The 19,288-nt window shown below is 37.9% G+C and overlaps 1 protein-coding gene across 1 annotated transcript; it reads right to left on the minus strand.

Annotated features, from left to right (window-relative positions):
• Positions 1 to 8,710: 8,710 nt before the first annotated feature.
• Positions 8,711 to 18,608, minus strand: LOC117314816 (glyoxylate reductase/hydroxypyruvate reductase-like). Its single transcript, XM_033868920.1, has 4 exons — positions 18,063 to 18,608; positions 12,121 to 12,291; positions 10,779 to 10,954; positions 8,711 to 9,604 (listed from the first exon to the last, which is right to left on the minus strand). The coding sequence occupies exons 1-4, from the start codon at positions 18,259 to 18,261 to the stop codon at positions 9,185 to 9,187; spliced, it is 966 nt and encodes a 321-aa protein (XP_033724811.1). The 5' UTR covers positions 18,262 to 18,608; the 3' UTR covers positions 8,711 to 9,184.
• Positions 18,609 to 19,288: the final 680 nt, after the last annotated feature.

Below are 19,288 nucleotides of genomic sequence, written 5' to 3' on the forward strand. Positions count from 1 at the left end.
CACATCTCTGCTGTCTGTTCAACTACAGTGTGTATGAGATATCTTATTTCTCTCTCACAACGCTGCTGTCTGATCAGCCACAGTGTGTACGGGATATCTTATTTCTCTCATATCTCTGCTGTCGGATTAGCTAGTATGTACGAGATATCTTCTTTCTCTCATATCTCTGCTGCCTGATCAGCTACAGTGTGTACGAGATATCTTATTTCTCTCTCACATCTATGCTGTCTGATCAGCCACAGTGAGTACGAGATATCTTATTTCTCTCATATCTCTGCTGTCGGATTTGCTAGTATGTACGAGATATCTTATTTCTCTCATATCTCTGCTGCCTGATCAGCTAGAGTGTGTACGAGATATCTTATTTCTCTCTCACATCTATGCTGTCTGATCAGCCACAGTGTGTACGAGATATCTTATTTCTCTCTCACATCTCTGCTTTCTGATCAGCCACATTGAGTATGATATATTTTATTTCTCTCATATCTCTGCTCTCTGATCAGCTACAGTGTGTACGAGATATCTTTTTCTCCCATATCTCTGCTGCCTGTTCAGCTACAGTGTGTACGAGATATCTTATTTCTCTCTCTCATCTCTGCTGTCTGATCAGCTACAGTGTGTACGATATATCATATTTCTCTCATATCTCTGCTGCCTGTTCAGCTACACTGTGTACGAGATATCGTATTTCTCTCACATCTCTTCTGCCTGATCAGCTACAGTGTGTACGAGATATCTTATTTCTCTCTCACATCTCTGCTGTCTGATCAGCTACAGTGTGTACGAGATATCTTCCTTCTCTCTCACATATCTGATCTCTGATCAGCTTCAGTGTGTACGAGATATCTTATTTCTCTCACATCTCTGCTCTCTGATCAGCTACAGTGTGTACGAGATATCTTATTTCTCTCATATCTCTGCTGTCTGATCAGCTACAGTGTGTACGAGATATCTTCCTTCTCTCTCACATATCTGATCTCTGATCAGCTTCAGTGTGTACGAGATATCTTATTTCTCTCACATCTATGCTGTCTGATCAGCCACAGTGTGTACGAGATATCTTATTTCTCTCTCACATCTCTGCTTTCTGATCAGCCACATTGAGTATGATATATTTTATTTCTCTCATATCTCTGCTCTCTGATCAGCTACAGTGTGTACGAGATATCTTTTTCTCCCATATCTCTGCTGCCTGTTCAGCTACAGTGTGTACGAGATATCTTATTTCTCTCTCTCATCTCTGCTGTCTGATCAGCTACAGTGTGTACGATATATCATATTTCTCTCATATCTCTGCTGCCTGTTCAGCTACACTGTGTACGAGATATCGTATTTCTCTCACATCTCTTCTGCCTGATCAGCTACAGTGTGTACGAGATATCTTATTTCTCTCTCACATCTCTGCTGTCTGATCAGCTACAGTGTGTACGAGATATCTTCCTTCTCTCTCACATATCTGATCTCTGATCAGCTTCAGTGTGTACGAGATATCTTATTTCTCTCACATCTCTGCTCTCTGATCAGCTACAGTGTGTACGAGATATCTTATTTCTCTCATATCTCTGCTGTCTGATCAGCTACAGTGTGTACAAGATATCTTATTTCTCTCACATCTCTGCTGCCTGTTCAGCTACAGTGTGTACGAGATATCTTATTCTCTCACATCTCTGATGTCTGATCAGCTACAGTGTGTACGAGATATCTTATTTCTCTCACATCTCTGCTCTCTGATCAGCTACATTGTGTATAAGATATTTTATTTCTCTCACATCTCTGCTGTCTGTTCAGCCACAGTGTGTACGAGATATCTTATTTCTCTCACATCTCTGCTGTCTGATTAGCTAGTGTGTACGAGATATCTTATTTCTCTCATATCTCTACCATACTGGTAAAATGTCAGCCAGTTCTCGGATTATCCGCATCCTCTGATGTATAAGATATACTATTTGATATCGTATGGAAGAAATTTTGTATTCATTACGAAATATTTGATATACTATATAAGATATGTTATCATTCAAACCCCGTTACTACATATCTTATATATCATTCAAATCGCGTTACTACATAAAATATCTTTTATTGCATATTTGCACGTGAAATATAGATTTATCAAACTAATAAAACGTATATTTTCACTGTAGAGATGAGCAGTGAAAATATAAGTTTTTCGTTTTTGACCAATCAGAGCGAACCTTTGAATTCACCTCATTGAAACTTGTCGATTTTTCCAATCGAAGCGGGAAGATAGATAAATTAGTTATTTTGCTGTATTTCTGAAATATTCAGACTATTTTTTGACAAAATACTCACTTGACGTTAGCTATTCATGCACAGATTCTCCGATAACAACAGAAAACGCTTAAATTTCGTTGATCAGTTCTTTCAAAATGGCGCCGTCAAGTTGACGTGGAGTAACGTCACAAAGAGATGACGAAATGAATTATGTTTCTGATTTTTCACGATTGCGAATATCGATATTCTATCATACTCGTGAAATAATTGTTATATTAAACGGGAAGTACCATTCAATACCCTCTATATACAACATTCAAATCTCGTTACTATATAAGATGTTTTGTACGAGATTAACTTCATTTTAACATTTATATGGTGTATTGCACGACGACGACATTGTTGTTGAGGACGACATCCTTTATTATCTCTTTTCTTTCAACAAAATATAACAAAAAACACTTTTTGAACGAACGAACATTTATTTTGTAAACAAAATTTCCATTCAGCGCAGTGTACTAGAATGGTTTCAGTGGCGATTCTCATCTTTGAATTTATAATCTACAGTGTATAACCAAATGTGACACTCAACAATTAAGATATGTATCTAATTCACAAAACAATACCTTTACATATACTAATTAATTCAAAAATAGTAAATGAAGGAAGCATGCATATAATGTAAACACCATTCTCCGGGAGAGAGAAACGTGACGTCATTTTAATGCAAACATTATTTATCAAAAGTACGGTAAAATTGGGTGTTTGTGTTTCACGTCCTTGCGCTAAGGTTAACAACTAAGGTCAAATGTTAAAGTCATATGTTAAGGTCAACAGCTAAGTTCGAATGTTAAGGTCAAATGTTAAGGTTGTATGTTAAGGTTGTATGCTAAGGTCATAGGTTAAGGTCACCAACTAAGGTCAACTGTTACGTTTATATGCTAATGTCACTAACTAAAGTCCACAGCTAAGGTCCTTAGGTAGGGTCAACCTCTAAGGTCAACAGCTAAGGTCACACAGTTTGTTAAGTTCAACTGTTGAGGTCATATATTAAGATTATACTCTAAGGTCAACAAAGCTTCTGTCATAGAAAGACGGTTTTAATATCAAAATATTAGAAATAGATTTATTTATTAACTTGATATATATAAACAGTATACACCAAACATTGTGTAATATTGATCTTATCCCTTTGTCTTCCAAACCATTTTAGAATCCTATAAAAAAGAACTAGTATTGAACTTGTGTAATAAAGTCAGTATATCATTCCCAGTCGTTTATGATCGTCTTCACCCAGTCGTCTATGATCGTCTTCACCCAGTCGTCTATGATCGTCTACACCCAGTCGTCTATGATCGTCTACACCCAGTCGTCTATGATCGTCTACACCCAGTCGTCTATGATCGTCTACACCCAGTCGTCTATGATCGTCTACACCCAGTCGTCTATGATCGTCTACACCCAGTCGTCTATGATCGTCTACACCCAGTCGTCTACACCCAGTCGTCTATGATCGTCTATACCCAGTCGTCTATGATCGTCTACACCCAGTCGTCTATGATCGTCTACACCCAGTCGTCTATGATCGTCTACACCCAGTCGTCTATGATCGTCTACATACACCAACCAACACATGGATCCACTGTGAACAGTCCAGACAGTAAACTTATACAGAAATATGTATTCAGTCAGACGGTTTCACTTGTAAATTAGATTGAATCATGTCATTTAAATCCAGTTTTAATGACAGTTTTCACAGCTTCTTTCATTAAAGCGGAATGTAAAAGAAATATATGGCTTCTAAAGACTTCATTTATTTATACATAACAACGTGCTTCTTAGGTGTGTACATTCGGCGGTGTGCGAAAATTCTTTGAAAACGTAGTTTGTCAGCGTTAATTTCAATAAGTGACGTGGCAAATTGTCGTCAACACGCCTAAAAAGGTAAAACTTAACGACATTGTGACAAATGTATGTATTTTGTGCACGTTGTTTGTATCACCCGGTGCGGCTGAATAATTTCAAACATATCTACACAGGCAAGCGTGACAATTCACATGAGTTACATACATACCAAAACAGTGCTTAATCAATAGATTCATGATATAATTCTAGGTATATTTAGCAAGGACACATGTATAAGGAATTAATATAAACTCCATGTGCTTGTTTCCCCCCATCCCATATGAAATATATGTATGTGTTTTGAGTATTGAATAAGATATTGTTTGGACTAAGGATACATGTCACATGACATATTTTGTTTGACTTTTATTGAAATTGAATATCACTCTTTCTTACCCAGGGCAAATCAATTGAGTTAGATTTATCTCCCTTTGTAAGTCATATGTATCAATTAAAAACGGACGTTCTTTTATACAGGATTAGACTTTTTAGTTTTAGAAAACTAGAGAGCAAAAAAAAAAAAAAAGAAGAAAAAAAAAGAGAAGAATTCAACTGAGATGTTGCCCTGTTATAATTTCTTGACGTAAGATAATATATGGCTGTAGTTAAATATGTATTTGTACACTTAGTTAAACCATAAACTTGTATGCTAATTATATACATGAATTTACGGTATCAAAATTACAGTTATGATTTTTTTGGGGGTTACTGTAATAATAGAGGACCGGGTCGATATAAGTACAAAAATAGCGTCATAGTTCACGTTGGTAGACATATTGTACATGGCGACATAAATCATAGCACAACACGGCAATCATATACATGTACATATGTATATATAATAGTTAGAAAAATATTTAGTAGCTTGGACCCTCTATCGTTTATCAAAGACTGGTTTGGCCCCTAATATGTAAGTTAATCATTATAGATAATAGCTTTCTGTCTCAACACAGATAGTAATTTGGCCCTTTTTTTATACATCACCTACGAAGGTTCAAGTTTATAATTTTCCTATCGTTCAACACCAAACAAATCGCAATATGTTATAATGATATCTACACACAGTTCAAACATCCAGACATATACATATATTTTATGCCAGGGACATTGGAATTCGCTATAAGGATATTTGGAACAATTCCGGTGTGTTTAAACAACCACAATAGTCCGAACACAAACATTATCAGTCTGTTTGTAGAGTAGGCTACATGTAACACGTGCAAAATACAGACCCCACTCTAGGGCAACCACACAGGGGTGTCAGTCTGACCAAATATTGATCTTACTCGCAAAAAGGCTAACAATTAATTTATATGCACATCGACATAAGCCAAAATGCATGTGTTAAAAACTCTCAGGTCCCTATATCTTGTCAACATTCTCAATACTTCAAAGCCAGCTTGCAACTTCACAGAGTTATCGCCCCTTTTCACTACGCTCCGTTAACGTCATATTACTCTTGTTACTGGTTATAATATGTGTATGTATTCAAATTATTGAGGAAAACACACTGTTTAAATTTTTACTTCCGAGAAGGAAAACTTTACACATGGATATCAGCGGTCTCGCTGTAATATAGGAGATAATTTTACCATTAAACAATTACAATTAGGCTTTCTTAATCTCTCCAAAGTATGTGTGTGTATATATAGAGGAATGGACTAGCTGGGTCACCATACCCTGTAACAGTCTCCACGCTCAGACTTAACGTGGAATCGTTACCATACATTTCTCGTCTCTCACTATCATACACTGTTAGATGTAGCACAGGCATAAGTCAAGGTTTATAGCAAAAGTTAAAATATTCGTGACATTTCGGGATTTTCCAAAAATATCAGTGGACGCCGATGACCATGAACACGTAGTCTGAGTAATTCTGATTATCCACTTTAATATACTACTGGGGGCGGATGGGGTAACCGACTGCCCGTAGTGGGTTGATAGTATATCCGGGCAACATATATACCAGGAGATTGATAACTCCTTAATGACAAAGCGTTATCACGGTTATACACAAACAATTATTATATTTGCTAATATTTCGCTTTTCCTTATGCATTTACACATTTCCGTTTATTTTTAGGGACAGGAAAAGCATGATAAGAGAGAAAAAACAAACTTCTGTGAGTAGTCTGGTCCCTGTCTGTAAAACCTACCTGGAGTTGTAGCTATCATTAAGGGTGCTTATCCGTAAATTTTTATTTTAAACAATACTTTTTTTTTTATCAGAGTCTTAGACTAGCACTTAATGCCTGTGCTACAATACAAGTACACCACACTATAACAGCGATAATATGAAATCAGTATCTCAACAATCGTAAACACGTCAAAAATATAATTGCACACCATATTTCATATAGTGTTGTAGATCTATCACCAAATATCACACGATTTAACTAACGAGTAACCGGGTATATGTATATGTAATATGGACTATGTCTTAAAAGACAATTATCAAAAATTCATTTTTATATGGAATTATAAATTAATTTAAATATATGCCTATCACGAGAAAAATGTATCCTCTTAAAAATTCAATATCCAAGTAAATATAGTTGTACATGTAAAAAGAAGAATGGTATATTATCCAGAAATCGCGTACAGGTAAAATATTCAACTTGACAAGAATTACGTTCTTGATTACTTTTACGACAAGCGAATTGTTGAATTAAGTTTAAAGTCTGTTTGTTTGTTTACTGGGTATATCGCCCCGTGAAACAGCCAGAGTCATTTTGAGGCGGGGTCTCCTTGTAGTAGTTGGTGACTACCTCACTGGACAACATATGGAAGGCCCGTCGTATGCCATCCAGAGCAATTAAGGTAAAGTGTCTTGCCCAAGGACACAACCACGACAGCCCAGACCGGATTGTTTCTCACCTTCCCGAGACACACAAATGGACACGAGTATGGAGTGTCGAACACACACCTCGGAGGTTCACGTGATATCCCGTGGTCGGCTCTCTAACCATGATCTGAGCTATCGTGGCCCGACTTAGTTTTAAGTCAGTGAAGTAAAAATTAATATAATATCACACTATATCTATACTATGTACGTTAGTGAGTACAAACAAGTAAGACATTCAAAATACAGAAATATAAAAATTAACAAACAAAATCATGATACATTGTAAAACTTCTTCATACACAAAATTGGTAAAATAAATTCCTCGTTAACCCCAGAATTATAATCCACATACAAGGGTTATCTCCCTTACTAGTCCTCCGACAGGTACATACTATTTAGAAAAAAATATATGAATATAGATAAAAGAAAGGATAGGTTTATGATATTGGTAAGTCAATAGATTATTGGTTCAAGTAACGACAGGTAGAGTTGACTAAGTAAAAATAAGTAAAACAATATCAGTGTACAAACGTGAGATAGTCTAATAAAACATTATAAATACTGTACATCAATGTAATAACTATATAGAATATTTCTAAATAAGTCGGTTTAAACAGAACATTCAAAATACGGCGTATCTAACTGACAGGGAAAAAAGGAAAAATTGTAAACATTTTTTGTACCCCTCCCCCAAATTTACTAGGTTCAAATATTACAGAACAGAAAGACAATCTTTTCTTCTTCTTTTTTCTTTTTGTTTTGAGGGTGAGTGTGATTTTTTTATATTCCATTTTCATCAAAATTGTTTTTTCCTATAATTAGCTAATATAATGTAATGTTTTGTTGAATCCAATGATCGTAGTTGTACCCGATGAATATAAGAAATCATATATATATATATACAAGGGGGTGGATGGTATAACGATCGACTAAAACTTTACCGTCACTAGATCCATAGAATGCGATATAAAAGTTACATTTGCTATCTAAAAATAAAAATAAGTTTAAAAAAGGAGACATTCGGAATATATCATATATTGCACTATACAGGATGTAAACAATAATGAATCTATATCGAGATCATTTGGCAACATTAGTGAATAACATCGACATAAACACAAATAAAAAATCACAGTGAGTAAAATGTGTTGAATGAAGGTGACGACAACATCTCTGTGTCAGATTATCACACAATACTGGTGATCAGTAACTGTACAGAACCACTCTGAATAGTTTAAAATACATTTGGAAAGTGAATAGTGTTAAAGTGTTTTTTTTTTAATACCTTTTCGGCTTTCAAAATATATGTACTTCAAAGCAAAAGCGAGCAGATGTTTAAAGTCACTGGGTCTACGATATTTATTTGAAAAATATATGTCCAGTTTTCAGGGAAACTAGTCTCAAGTTGAATAAAAGAATTAAAGGGGCATTCCTTCGTTCGGACATCAGAATCATGCACACTTTCTATTGATGAAATCCATGTCCGAACAATGATTATATGAGTGTTTGTGCCTTCAAGTAATGAAATTAACGCCAAAATGTACAGGAAATAGGTGTATCGTATACAAATACATATGTCTTTGCGGTAATTAGTGATACTTCGGGTCGAATTAAGAATTTTCAGGACTTACTACTCGAATAACTTTCATGGTTACTTTATCTTGAGAGTAAAACTGTCTTATTAATGTAAAGATTGTAACTTTTACGATTTAGAAAAAAATGTATATTTTCCAGTAAGTTTAATTTTGACGACTTATTTTTATTCAAATGAAGGAATGTCCCTTTAAAAATATCGTACATTGTTTTGTTTTTACTTTCATATTCGTAATTAAGGAGATATTTATAATTGTTTCCCGCCAACTCAACCATTGTACTGAGAATAATTATATACCGAATTTCAACATACAAAAATCAAAATCTCATTTCTTACATAATTTTCAAGGTTAAATACCGTTCATAGTTTGTTTATTACACCCTATATAGCTATATCATTGATGATATTTTCATCAGATCCTAAGCAGTTAATACTTCATTTTTCAACATTGAACTTTTTATTTTTAAATGCGTACGGTAATGAAGCTTTAGACGTATTTCGCAGTCAAAAGCAATACTTCTATTTAGTAATCAAACTTTCAGGCTGTAGACTTATTTTGCCCTCTGACCTTGCTTTGCTCAGTATAACTATGTGTAAATGTATATTTATTTAACGAGACCGTAAGGGACCTCGCCATTTTTAACGGAGAGGATATTCTTGGCTGAAGTCTCGGCCATGTGGATTCTAGAATCCCACGTGTTACTTCCCATGTGTGGAAGGATGATGCAGTTCTGCAGACCTACCAGCGGATGATCATGTGGTAGAGGTTCCGGTTCAGTGACGTCCAATCCAGCCGCGTAAATTTCACCGGAAGTGAGTGCATCGTAGAGATCGTCATGTTGGACCACGCCCCCTCGACCGCTGTTGATCAAGATGGCAGTCTTTTTCATTTTCTTGAACGTGTCCTTGTTAAACCTGTGCTTTGTGGATTCTGTAAGGTTGCAGCATATGATAACCACATCGGATTCTCTGATCATGGTATCAAAATCTGTAAACTCCGCGCCCACCTCATCAGCATGGCTCACCTGAAATCAATTACTGTATGTGTTACAAATAACATCATGGGATATATTTGCCAAACGATATGGATGATATTTCTAGAATATAATAAAACGCAGTGAAGACCATGATGATGTTTCATGGTCGACATTTGATATCATTTGGAAATATTTCCTTGTACGATATGGAACCATGATGTGTTTGATGCTTGCCCAGTGGTTCCGATGTCACCACCCTAGTCCTTTCTCATTTTGTTAATGTGTCAAAGCCGAGATTTGAACTAGATTTATATGTCGGAGGTCATCGTGATCTAGATATGTATGGCGGAAGTCGTAGTGACCTAGATTTGTATGGCGGAGGTAGTCGGGACCTAGATTTGTATGACGGAGGTCGTCGTGATCTAGATTTGTATGACAGAGATCGTCGTGACCTAGATTTGTATGTCTGTGTCGTCGTGACCTAGCTTTGTATGTCGGATGTTGTCGTGACCTAGATTTATATGGCGGATGTCGTCGTGACCTAGATTTGTATGCTGGGTATCGTCGTGACCTAGATTTATATGGCGGATGTCGTCGTGACCTAGATTTGTATGCTGGGTGTCGTCGTGACCTAGATTTATATGGCGGATGTCGTCGTGACCTAGATTTGTATGCTGGGTGTCGTCGTGACCTAGATTTATATGGCGGATGTCGTCGTGACCTAGATTTGTATGCTGGGTGTCGTCGTGACCTAGATATGTATGGCGGATGTTGTCGTGACCTAGATTTGTATGGCGGAGGTCGTCGATAAAGCAGAAGACTCTTACCCTTCCGTGACACTTAGTCTCATTTACTTTGTACTTTTTCAATGGTCATCATGGAAATCTATATTTGTTGTTCGTATTTTGCCCTCAGAGTTAGAATTACGGTTTCGTTATCTAATGCTTTTTTTCTTTTGTTTTAAAAGCATTATAACAATTATGTTACTCCCTAGTTTGACAGAATATAAAGACGGTACCACAAATACGCATATTTCATATTAAGAGGAAAGATGCGAGATATATCAAATTTTGCGATCGTATATACAAACGCCTCTCCGAGTAAAGATTGTGATATTAACCTAATTATCAAATTAACTTTCAAATTTACTATAATTGTGTTTATCAGCATCCAGAATGAAGTAATCTAGTCTTGTAACTTATGAGCAGAGAACGCAGTGTACCTGACAGACATCATTGTAGAGGATACGGCTGATTCCGAATGGCCTCACGCGCTTGGCCACTCCATAGCCAATCCGACCAAGCCCGAGGATGCCCACGGTCCGACCGGTCAGTTCAACACCACACAGCCACATCGGCTTCCACGGACCCCATTGGCCATTCTTTACAGAGTCTACGCCTGAAAAATCATTAAAAAATCACGTGTATTTGATTTAATCTACATGATAATACGGAACATGACACAACGTCTACCCAGAATTGTAATTACACATCACGAGTTGTCGTTCCTTACTTTTTAGTGACTGTAGCGAACGAAATTAACCACATAGGAACTTGGCATGAATACCCAACCCACATTCTATACATATGGACCTTGTATATTACATACATATGTATATATATGTACCGTGTATAATACATACATATGTATATATATGTACCGTGTATAATACATACATATGTATATATATGTACCGTGTATAATACATACATATGTATATATGTACCGTGTATAATACATACATGTATATATATATGTACCGTGTATAATACATACATATGTATATATGTGTACCGTGTATCATACATACATACATGTATGTATATATGTACATATATAATACATACATATGTATATATGTACCGTGTATAATACATACATATGTATATATATGTACCGTGTATAATACATACATATGTATATATATGTACCGTGTATAATACATACATATGTATATATATTTACATTCCTAATGTGGTTTGCTGATATGAACATACCAAGTGAAAACAACAAACATATGACCATGAATACACTATGAAAACCGTATGAAAACATTGTCTCTCGTGCAAATCACCTGATTAATCGGGTCATACTAATACGCTATCGACAGTAAGACAGGAAGAGTAGCTTCCCTTGGATCGATAACGTTGGTACGAGATAAGTGTTAAAAATATTGAATGATTGTATTTAATATTATTTTTACTTTAATACTTCTTTCTTTTTGTTTTATACAAAATTAAACAAAAAAGACCGGAAAATGCGGAACGACATTAAAACAATGGCGTGGTGCATAGGCGGGATCTCCCGGCTGTGCTAATAATTTGGCGTTTCGTCGTATACATGACAATTTTTTCTTTTTAATAAAATTTCTCGTTTTCTCGATATAAATTTTTTAAATCAAGGTTATGTAAATATATGAATTGAATAGATTTTTTTAAATTTTCATTGCGGCTATGAATACCAGTAGCTAGCTACATATCCTCCGAGGCGCGCTACCGCGCTACCGTTTTACTGGTATAAATCGCCAACATGATTACTATCACAATTTCCTTCCACTGGTTTACCTTCGATTAGCCGCCTAGCGGTCAGAAGTAATAGTGAAAGGGTCAGTTCGGCGACACTGTCCGTGGAAACATTCGGCGTGTTGGCAACCGTGATCCCCCTCTTTCGGCACTCCTCTACATCTATGTGCTCGAAGCCCACGGACATGGTTGTTATCACCTTCAGACTTGGCCCTGTGATAAAATTAAAAGAATATTGAAACCATATATGTACAATGAAAGGCCATTTGGAGATCTGTAATAAGACACTTCGTTTTGCCCTGTGATTTAAAACGCTGTTACATACATATGTACTAGAGCATAAAAAACATGAACAATGTAATTTGTCAGAACTGTCCTTTTGTTATGATACGTAGACGGATTAATATAAATGTGTACATTCTCTGAATCCAACTATTTACATTAATGTTGTTTTACTACTTGTATTGATTTATCAATAAAATACAGTTTAAACTAAAACTGTTTAAAAAAACGTTCCTGAACTTGCCACAATTTTAATCAAATTATTATGATCAGTTACACAGCGCACCACACAGGAACAAAATACACGAGTTTTATAATTATATTATTAGTTTGGTACATTTTTTGACGTCTCGGGTAGCATAAGGGGAAAGAGAAGCAACTCGTGGTAATCGTAATAGTTACAGACATAACAATTACTGTAATGTACAATGATATTCTAAACACCCCCTGTTCGGGTGATTATCTAAATCGACTGACCACAAGCTATTGACCATAATACATGTCTCTGGGTTATTTTAGGAATACTTATTTAATGATATGACACTTATCTAAATTAAATTTCTTCAGATTAATCTCTACGGAAATGCGTGTAGATATGCTAGAGAAAGGAAATGTGCTGTACGTATTGATTATTGTTACATATTTATCAGTGAAATATGGAAAATTATTCATTCTAGAATAGTGATATTTACCACTTATTCTGAATTTTTTATCACTATTGAAAATATAACTTTTTCTGAATTGACCAATCAGAACTCAAAGCTTAATACAAACGACAAAGGGGGAAATTAAGATTTGCATATAGTTGTTATATGATGTCATAATGCGAGATAAAATATATAACCTCAAGATTAGGCGTACATTTGTGAGCCGTTGCCAGGGGTTCGCAATTAATTCTGGGAGAGATTGAGCTGCCTCGGTATATTTTGCTATAATTAAGGATTGTACCTCATTTTGACTGTGTATACGGTAGTATGCCCGCAGTTGGCAACGAATATTTCCTATGGTTAGCGCGTTCAAATGAGGTAGAATCCTTATATGTTTCGACGTTGGTAACTACGGCAGCCGTGGCTGCTTAAATGTGGTGCTTCCGTGTACATGTAAGTTGTGACACGTGTTACATGGTACCGTATCCACAATGTGGTGCTTCCGTGTACATGTAAGTTGTGACACGTGTTACACGGTACCGTATCCACAATGTGGTGCTTCCGGTACATGTAAGTTGTGACACGTGTTACATGGTACCGTATCCACAATGTGGTGCTTCCGTGTACATGTAAGTTGTGACACGTGTTACACGGTACCGTATCCACAATGTGGTGCTTCCGTGTACATGTAAGTTGTGACACGTGTTACACGGTACCGTATCCACAATGTGGTGCTTCCGGTACATGTAAGTTGTGACACGTGTTACATGGTACCGTATCCACAATGTGGTGCTTCCGGTACATGTAAGTTGTGACACGTGTTACATGGTACCGTATCCACAATGTGGTGCTTCCGGTACATGTAAGTTATGTCACGTGTTACTGGGTACCATAGCCACAATGTGGTGTTTCAGTGGAATAACACTATGATGATCAGAAATTCTTCGGTGAATTCTCGCGTCATACGATCGACACTCTGTACCAAGAGACAGAGTTGTCGGTCTTTATACACGTTTTGTTAGGTATCCGTTATCGTAGTTCAAATTATTTTGAAATAAAAAATAATCAAATCTCAAATAATCCATGAGGAATTAGAATAATCGCATATTTTTTCTCAACAATGAGCCAGCCGCCTGTATTTTTTTTGCTTCTGGGTATATGTGAAAAAATGTTGAATCGGCGCTTATGTTGTAATATTGGTCGGTTGTATTCAGTTTACAAAAAAAAACCCCGGAAACCCAAAAGAAAAACACATTCATATATGTTGACATGGACACAGATGCGCTGCTCTTGAGATAAACAATATTTATCTGACTTCGGTTCTACTCGGCTACTAACCTGTGATAAGGGGAATAACTCTTAATGATTAAAATTCAAAGGAAACATTTTAAAAATGCATTCACATACATTTGTATGTTTTCATTGTTAGTAAATATCCGGATGTATATATTTTGTCGCTTTTAAGTAGCATGACTTTGGCTGTTGCGAAGGTGTAAAATCTAGTAAATTAAACGATTTTTGAAGTTGATCTTGACAAGTTTATGTTGTAGTAACACAAATAAAGTAAAATTAATCCCTCTTGTTTGCCCGGATGGAAGCGCCCGAGGGGTCTTACTGTGGGAGGAAACCGGAGTACCCGGGGAAAACCTACGTGGTCGGGCAGGTGACCCCCATACCTTTTCATGCCCGATCGGGGAATCGAACTCCGGCCGTCTTGGTGAAAGGCAAGTGTTTCCACTGTGCCACCCGACCGCCCTAATGTAAAATCAATAAGATGAAAATAAAATATAATTACTTTTTTTTATATAAAAGTACTGGAAAATGAAAATAAAAAAATAAATATGTCTTAAGAGGTAACCTTGGTATGGAGGTTGATTAGCTGACGTGTGACCTTGGTATGGAGGTTGATTAGCTGACGTGTGACCTTGGTATGGAGGTTGACTAGCTGACGTGTGACCTTGGTATGGAGGTTGATTAGCTGACGTGTGACCTTGGCATGGAGGTTAATTAGCTGACGTGTGACCTTGGTACGGAGGTTAATTAGCTGACGTGTGACCTTGGCATGGAGGTTGATTAGCTGACGTGTGACCTTGGTATGGAGGTTAATTAGCTGACGTGTGACCTTGGTATGGAGGTTAATTAGCTGACGTGTGACCTTGGCATGGAGGTTAATTAGCTGACGTGTGACCTTGGTATGGAGGTTGATTAGCTGACGTGTGACCTTGGTATGGAGGTTGATTAGCTGACGTGCGACCTTGGTATGGAGGTTGATTAACTGACGCGTGACCTTGGTATGAAGGTTGATGAACTGACGTGTGACCTTTGTATGGAGGTTGATTAGCTGACGTGTGACCTTGGTATGAAGGTTGAATAGCTGACGTGTGACCTGACGTGTGACCTTGGTATGAAGGTTGATTAACTGACGTGTGACCTTGGTATGGAGGTTGATTAGCTGACGTGTGACCTTGGTATGGAGGTTGATTAACTGACGTGTGACCTTGGTATGAAGGTTGATTAGCTGACGTGTGACCTTGGTATGGAGGTTGATTAGCTGACGTGTGACCTTGGTATGGAGGTTGATTAGCTGACGTGTGACCTTGGTATGAAGGTTGATTAACTGACGTGTGACCTTGGTATGGAGGTTGATTAGCTGACGTGTGACCTTGGTATGGAGGTTGATTAGCTGACGTGTGACCTTGGTATGGAGGTTGATTAGCTGACGTGTGACCTTGGTATGGAGGTTGATTAACTGACGTGTGACCTTGGTATGGAGGTTGATTAGCTGACGTGTGACCTTGGTATGGAGGTTGATTAACTGACGTGTGACCTTGGTATGGAGGTTGATTAGCTGACGTGTGACCTTGGTATGAAGGTTGATTAACTGACATGTGACCTTGGTATGGAGGTTGATTAGCTGACGTGTGACCTTGGTATGAAGGTTGATTAGCTGACGTGTGACCTTGGTATGAAGGTTGATTAGCTGACGTGTGACCTTGGCATGGAGGTTGATTAACTGACGCGTGACCTTGGTATGAAGGTTGATTAACTGACGTGTGACCTTTTGGAGCATCACAGCATATCAGAGTGAGATTCTACAGTACATGGCATATGGTTGATATCAGAAAACCATACAATACAAACGAACAACGAAATGTTATCTTCATCAAAGTTTATTTATATCAGGCTAAATAAATATTTAACTTGGTGTAATAACACGCACCAAGCAATGTGTAGTTATCCAATGTAAATAGTTTGATGTAGGTACAGAAGGTAAACAATCTGACAAATACACGTACAAATGTAAATTTACGGTTGTTTGTGGAGACGGGTGTCGAGATGGACAATAGCTGAAGCCCGAAGGAATACAAAAAAATACAGAAAGAAAGAATGGACTGAAAAAAACCATACACACGCACACAAATAGCTCAGCTTCTAATTGAGCCCGAGTTTCCTCTGGCCCTGTCAGGGCCAGCGGAAACTCGGGCTACTTCTTATTATACAGATAATGAGTTATAGTGGGTATTTTTGTATTGTGTGTATGTAAACAGCCTATACTTAATTATAGTAACATATCTGCTACAACATTATCGCAACCCTTCCAGGAGCGGGGTAGGAATAGGCCTACTGTATGTCACTTTATGTCGTAATAGGAGACTAATTGTGCGGTCCAGCTGAATTAATCTTCTGTTAAGATGACAATAGAGAGCCCAACAAAGAGGCCTGCTGTATCCGAATGCATGGCTATCATAGAAGTCGACTAAAGGTGGGTCCCCTGAGGAGTCGGTGATTCTCTTCCTTGTCTAGTTGGAGACATTAAAGGACCAGAATAGACCTGCTGCCCATTCTACATTGCAGCACTTGTTATCTTCAAACTTTCCTTTCTCCCCTGACCTATCTGTCCTTCTGTGCTTTGTTTTCATATTCTAGGCGTCGCCTTGACCCCGTCCTCATGTGACCCTGGCTGTTGGTGTCTCCTTGACTCCCGTCCTCATGTGACCCTGGCTGTTGGTGTCTCCTTGACCCCCGACCTCATGTGACCCTGGGTGTTGTGACCTCATGTGACCCTGGGTGTTGGTGTTGCCTTGACTCCCTACCTCATGTGACCCTGGGTGTTGGTGTCTCCTTGGCCCCCGACCTCATGTGACCCTGGCTGTTGGTGTCTCCTTGACTCCCGACCTCATGTGACCCTGGCTGTTGGTGTCTCCTTGGCCCCCGACCTCATGTGACCCTGGCTGTTGGTGTCTCATTGACTCCCGATCTCATGTGACCCTTGCTGTTGGTGTCGCCTTGACTCCCGACCTCATGTGACCCTGGCTGTTGGTGTCTCCTTGACCCCGATCTCATGTGACCTCGGCTGTTGGTGTCTCCTTGACCCCCGACCTCATGTGACCCTGGGTGTTGGTGTCTCCTTAACCCCCAACCTCATGTGACCCTGGGTGTTGGTGTCTCCTTGACTCCCGACCTCATGTGACCCTGGCTGTTGCGATGACGTTAAACCGCTAAAAACCAAACACGCTTTCGTATGGTTTTCTCCTGTCCGACTATCTTTTACATATATTCCATTTTCTGATTGTACACACATTGGAGTATTATACATATTAGTCAAAATTTTTTCAATTTATTCAAAATCGGAATTTTCAATGTCCCCTAGTATGAGCCAAAAGGTACATATTTAGTCGCCTCCAAAGGTCAATATACGGTGGGTAGACTGGCCATCAGCCCCTAAGTTTTTTGTTAGAATTGCTCCACTAAAGTTTAATACTAGATTATCTCCCCCTAGTTTGAAACTTAGGATCAGACATATCCTAGTGATCAACATCATAAAGGTCAATTTTATATAAATGATTTTAATATTCTAGAGACAGGGAGCCAGCCTATATGGTGGGATACAACCGGTCTAACAGCCTCGTCTCCTCAGGTGCTCTCACAATGGGGTACCGCGGTATGAACTATACCCCCCTCTGTAGTATAACAAGGTGACGGTCATAACAATATATAACTCTCATCTCTTTAAAAGACACAGGGCCTAAGTATTTAATAAAATAAAATACTTACCGGCTTTTTCTATGACGTCCTTGTCAATGTCATCCGTCAACATGCATAGCAGGCCATTGATTCCTGGCACGTGCTTGAGTATTTCTTCCTTAGGGATAGCATCGTCCCCCTCCCAACTCGTTACTTCACAATGTCCATTCAATAATTCCAAACCAGCATCTGGTATTCTTCTAGTGATATAAACTTTAAATTTCGACATCTTCAAAAATGTCTGTAAATAGTATTCTACGTTTGATACTTATGTGTCGTTTCTTGGTGCCGGCGTTTTATTTTATATATATTGCACAGAAGCGGTAATGCCCTTTAATATTGCAACATGCACAATATCACACTATCAATAGATAATGCACGTAGGCTATGTTTATGAAATTCCTAGTCTTGGTAATATACCGTGTTATTGCGTGGTATTATCGTCTGCTCGCGTTCTCGTTGTCCTTGAAGCATTAAAACACCAGACACCGCCTTTTAAATTCGACCGTTGTAGTAAACAAACTGTTGCGTAAGTGGTCTTTCTTCCTGTTGTAAACCTAGTGTCTGTACTCAGACATGTAGACAGGCACGTACAGTATTGGACACACTTTTATCGAACGTTTTGTTAGACACGTGTGTATCGAATGGACAATCCCGAAAATGTATCTACGCTTTAACGGAACTTCTCTGCTTTTATAACGGGAATCTATCGAGGTTTTCGGTATTTGTCGTAGAAGACCATATAATGCATTCGACCTACGTGAGGCGGAGCAGAGTCTCCTTGTTAAAAGGCCAAGGTGACTTTCGCGGCTCGCCTGCACGTGGTATTTTCCAGCATCATTTCGTAACATGAAGGTGATGAAATCGCGCGGGACTTGGAATCGATAAATTGATCCTGCAGCTGGTATCATTATATATTATGGGAATCGTGTGTAGTTGTATATAGATATGTGTCTGAGGAAATAGTGAATAGTTTATTGACGATTGTATTAAGTCAAGAAATACGTGCAGCGTATTTTGACACTTCTCCGCATTCAATTTCCTTTCTATCTTTATACCTTGCGTATTAGACTAAAATATAACTACAACGATCAATGCGGATATCAAGACATTCTACGTAAATTATCTAATATGATATATAAATACAATATTCACTAATGCAAATAATATCGGATAATCCTCCGATTATCATCCATGATTTCACGATATCTCTCTTAATTATTCAATCATCACTGTCCCACTACCCAGTGTTCATC

This window comes from Pecten maximus, chromosome 16 (genome assembly GCF_902652985.1).
Source record: "Pecten maximus chromosome 16, xPecMax1.1, whole genome shotgun sequence".
In the NCBI taxonomy this organism is placed as follows: Eukaryota; Metazoa; Mollusca; class Bivalvia; order Pectinida; family Pectinidae; genus Pecten; species Pecten maximus.

Bases quoted from the DNA above. Each gene is read 5' to 3' on its own strand.
- LOC117314816 (XM_033868920.1), bottom strand. From the start codon at position 18,261: ATGTCGAAATTTAAAGTTTATATCACTAGAAGAATACCAGATGCTGGT. The intron at 12,292-18,062 runs GTAAGTATTTTA...ATTTTATCACAG, and splicing joins GGACGTCATAGAAAAAGCCG to GGCCAAGTCTGAAGGTGATA. The intron at 10,955-12,120 runs GTAAACCAGTGG...ATGATTTTTCAG, and splicing joins CGCTAGGCGGCTAATCGAAG to GCGTAGACTCTGTAAAGAAT.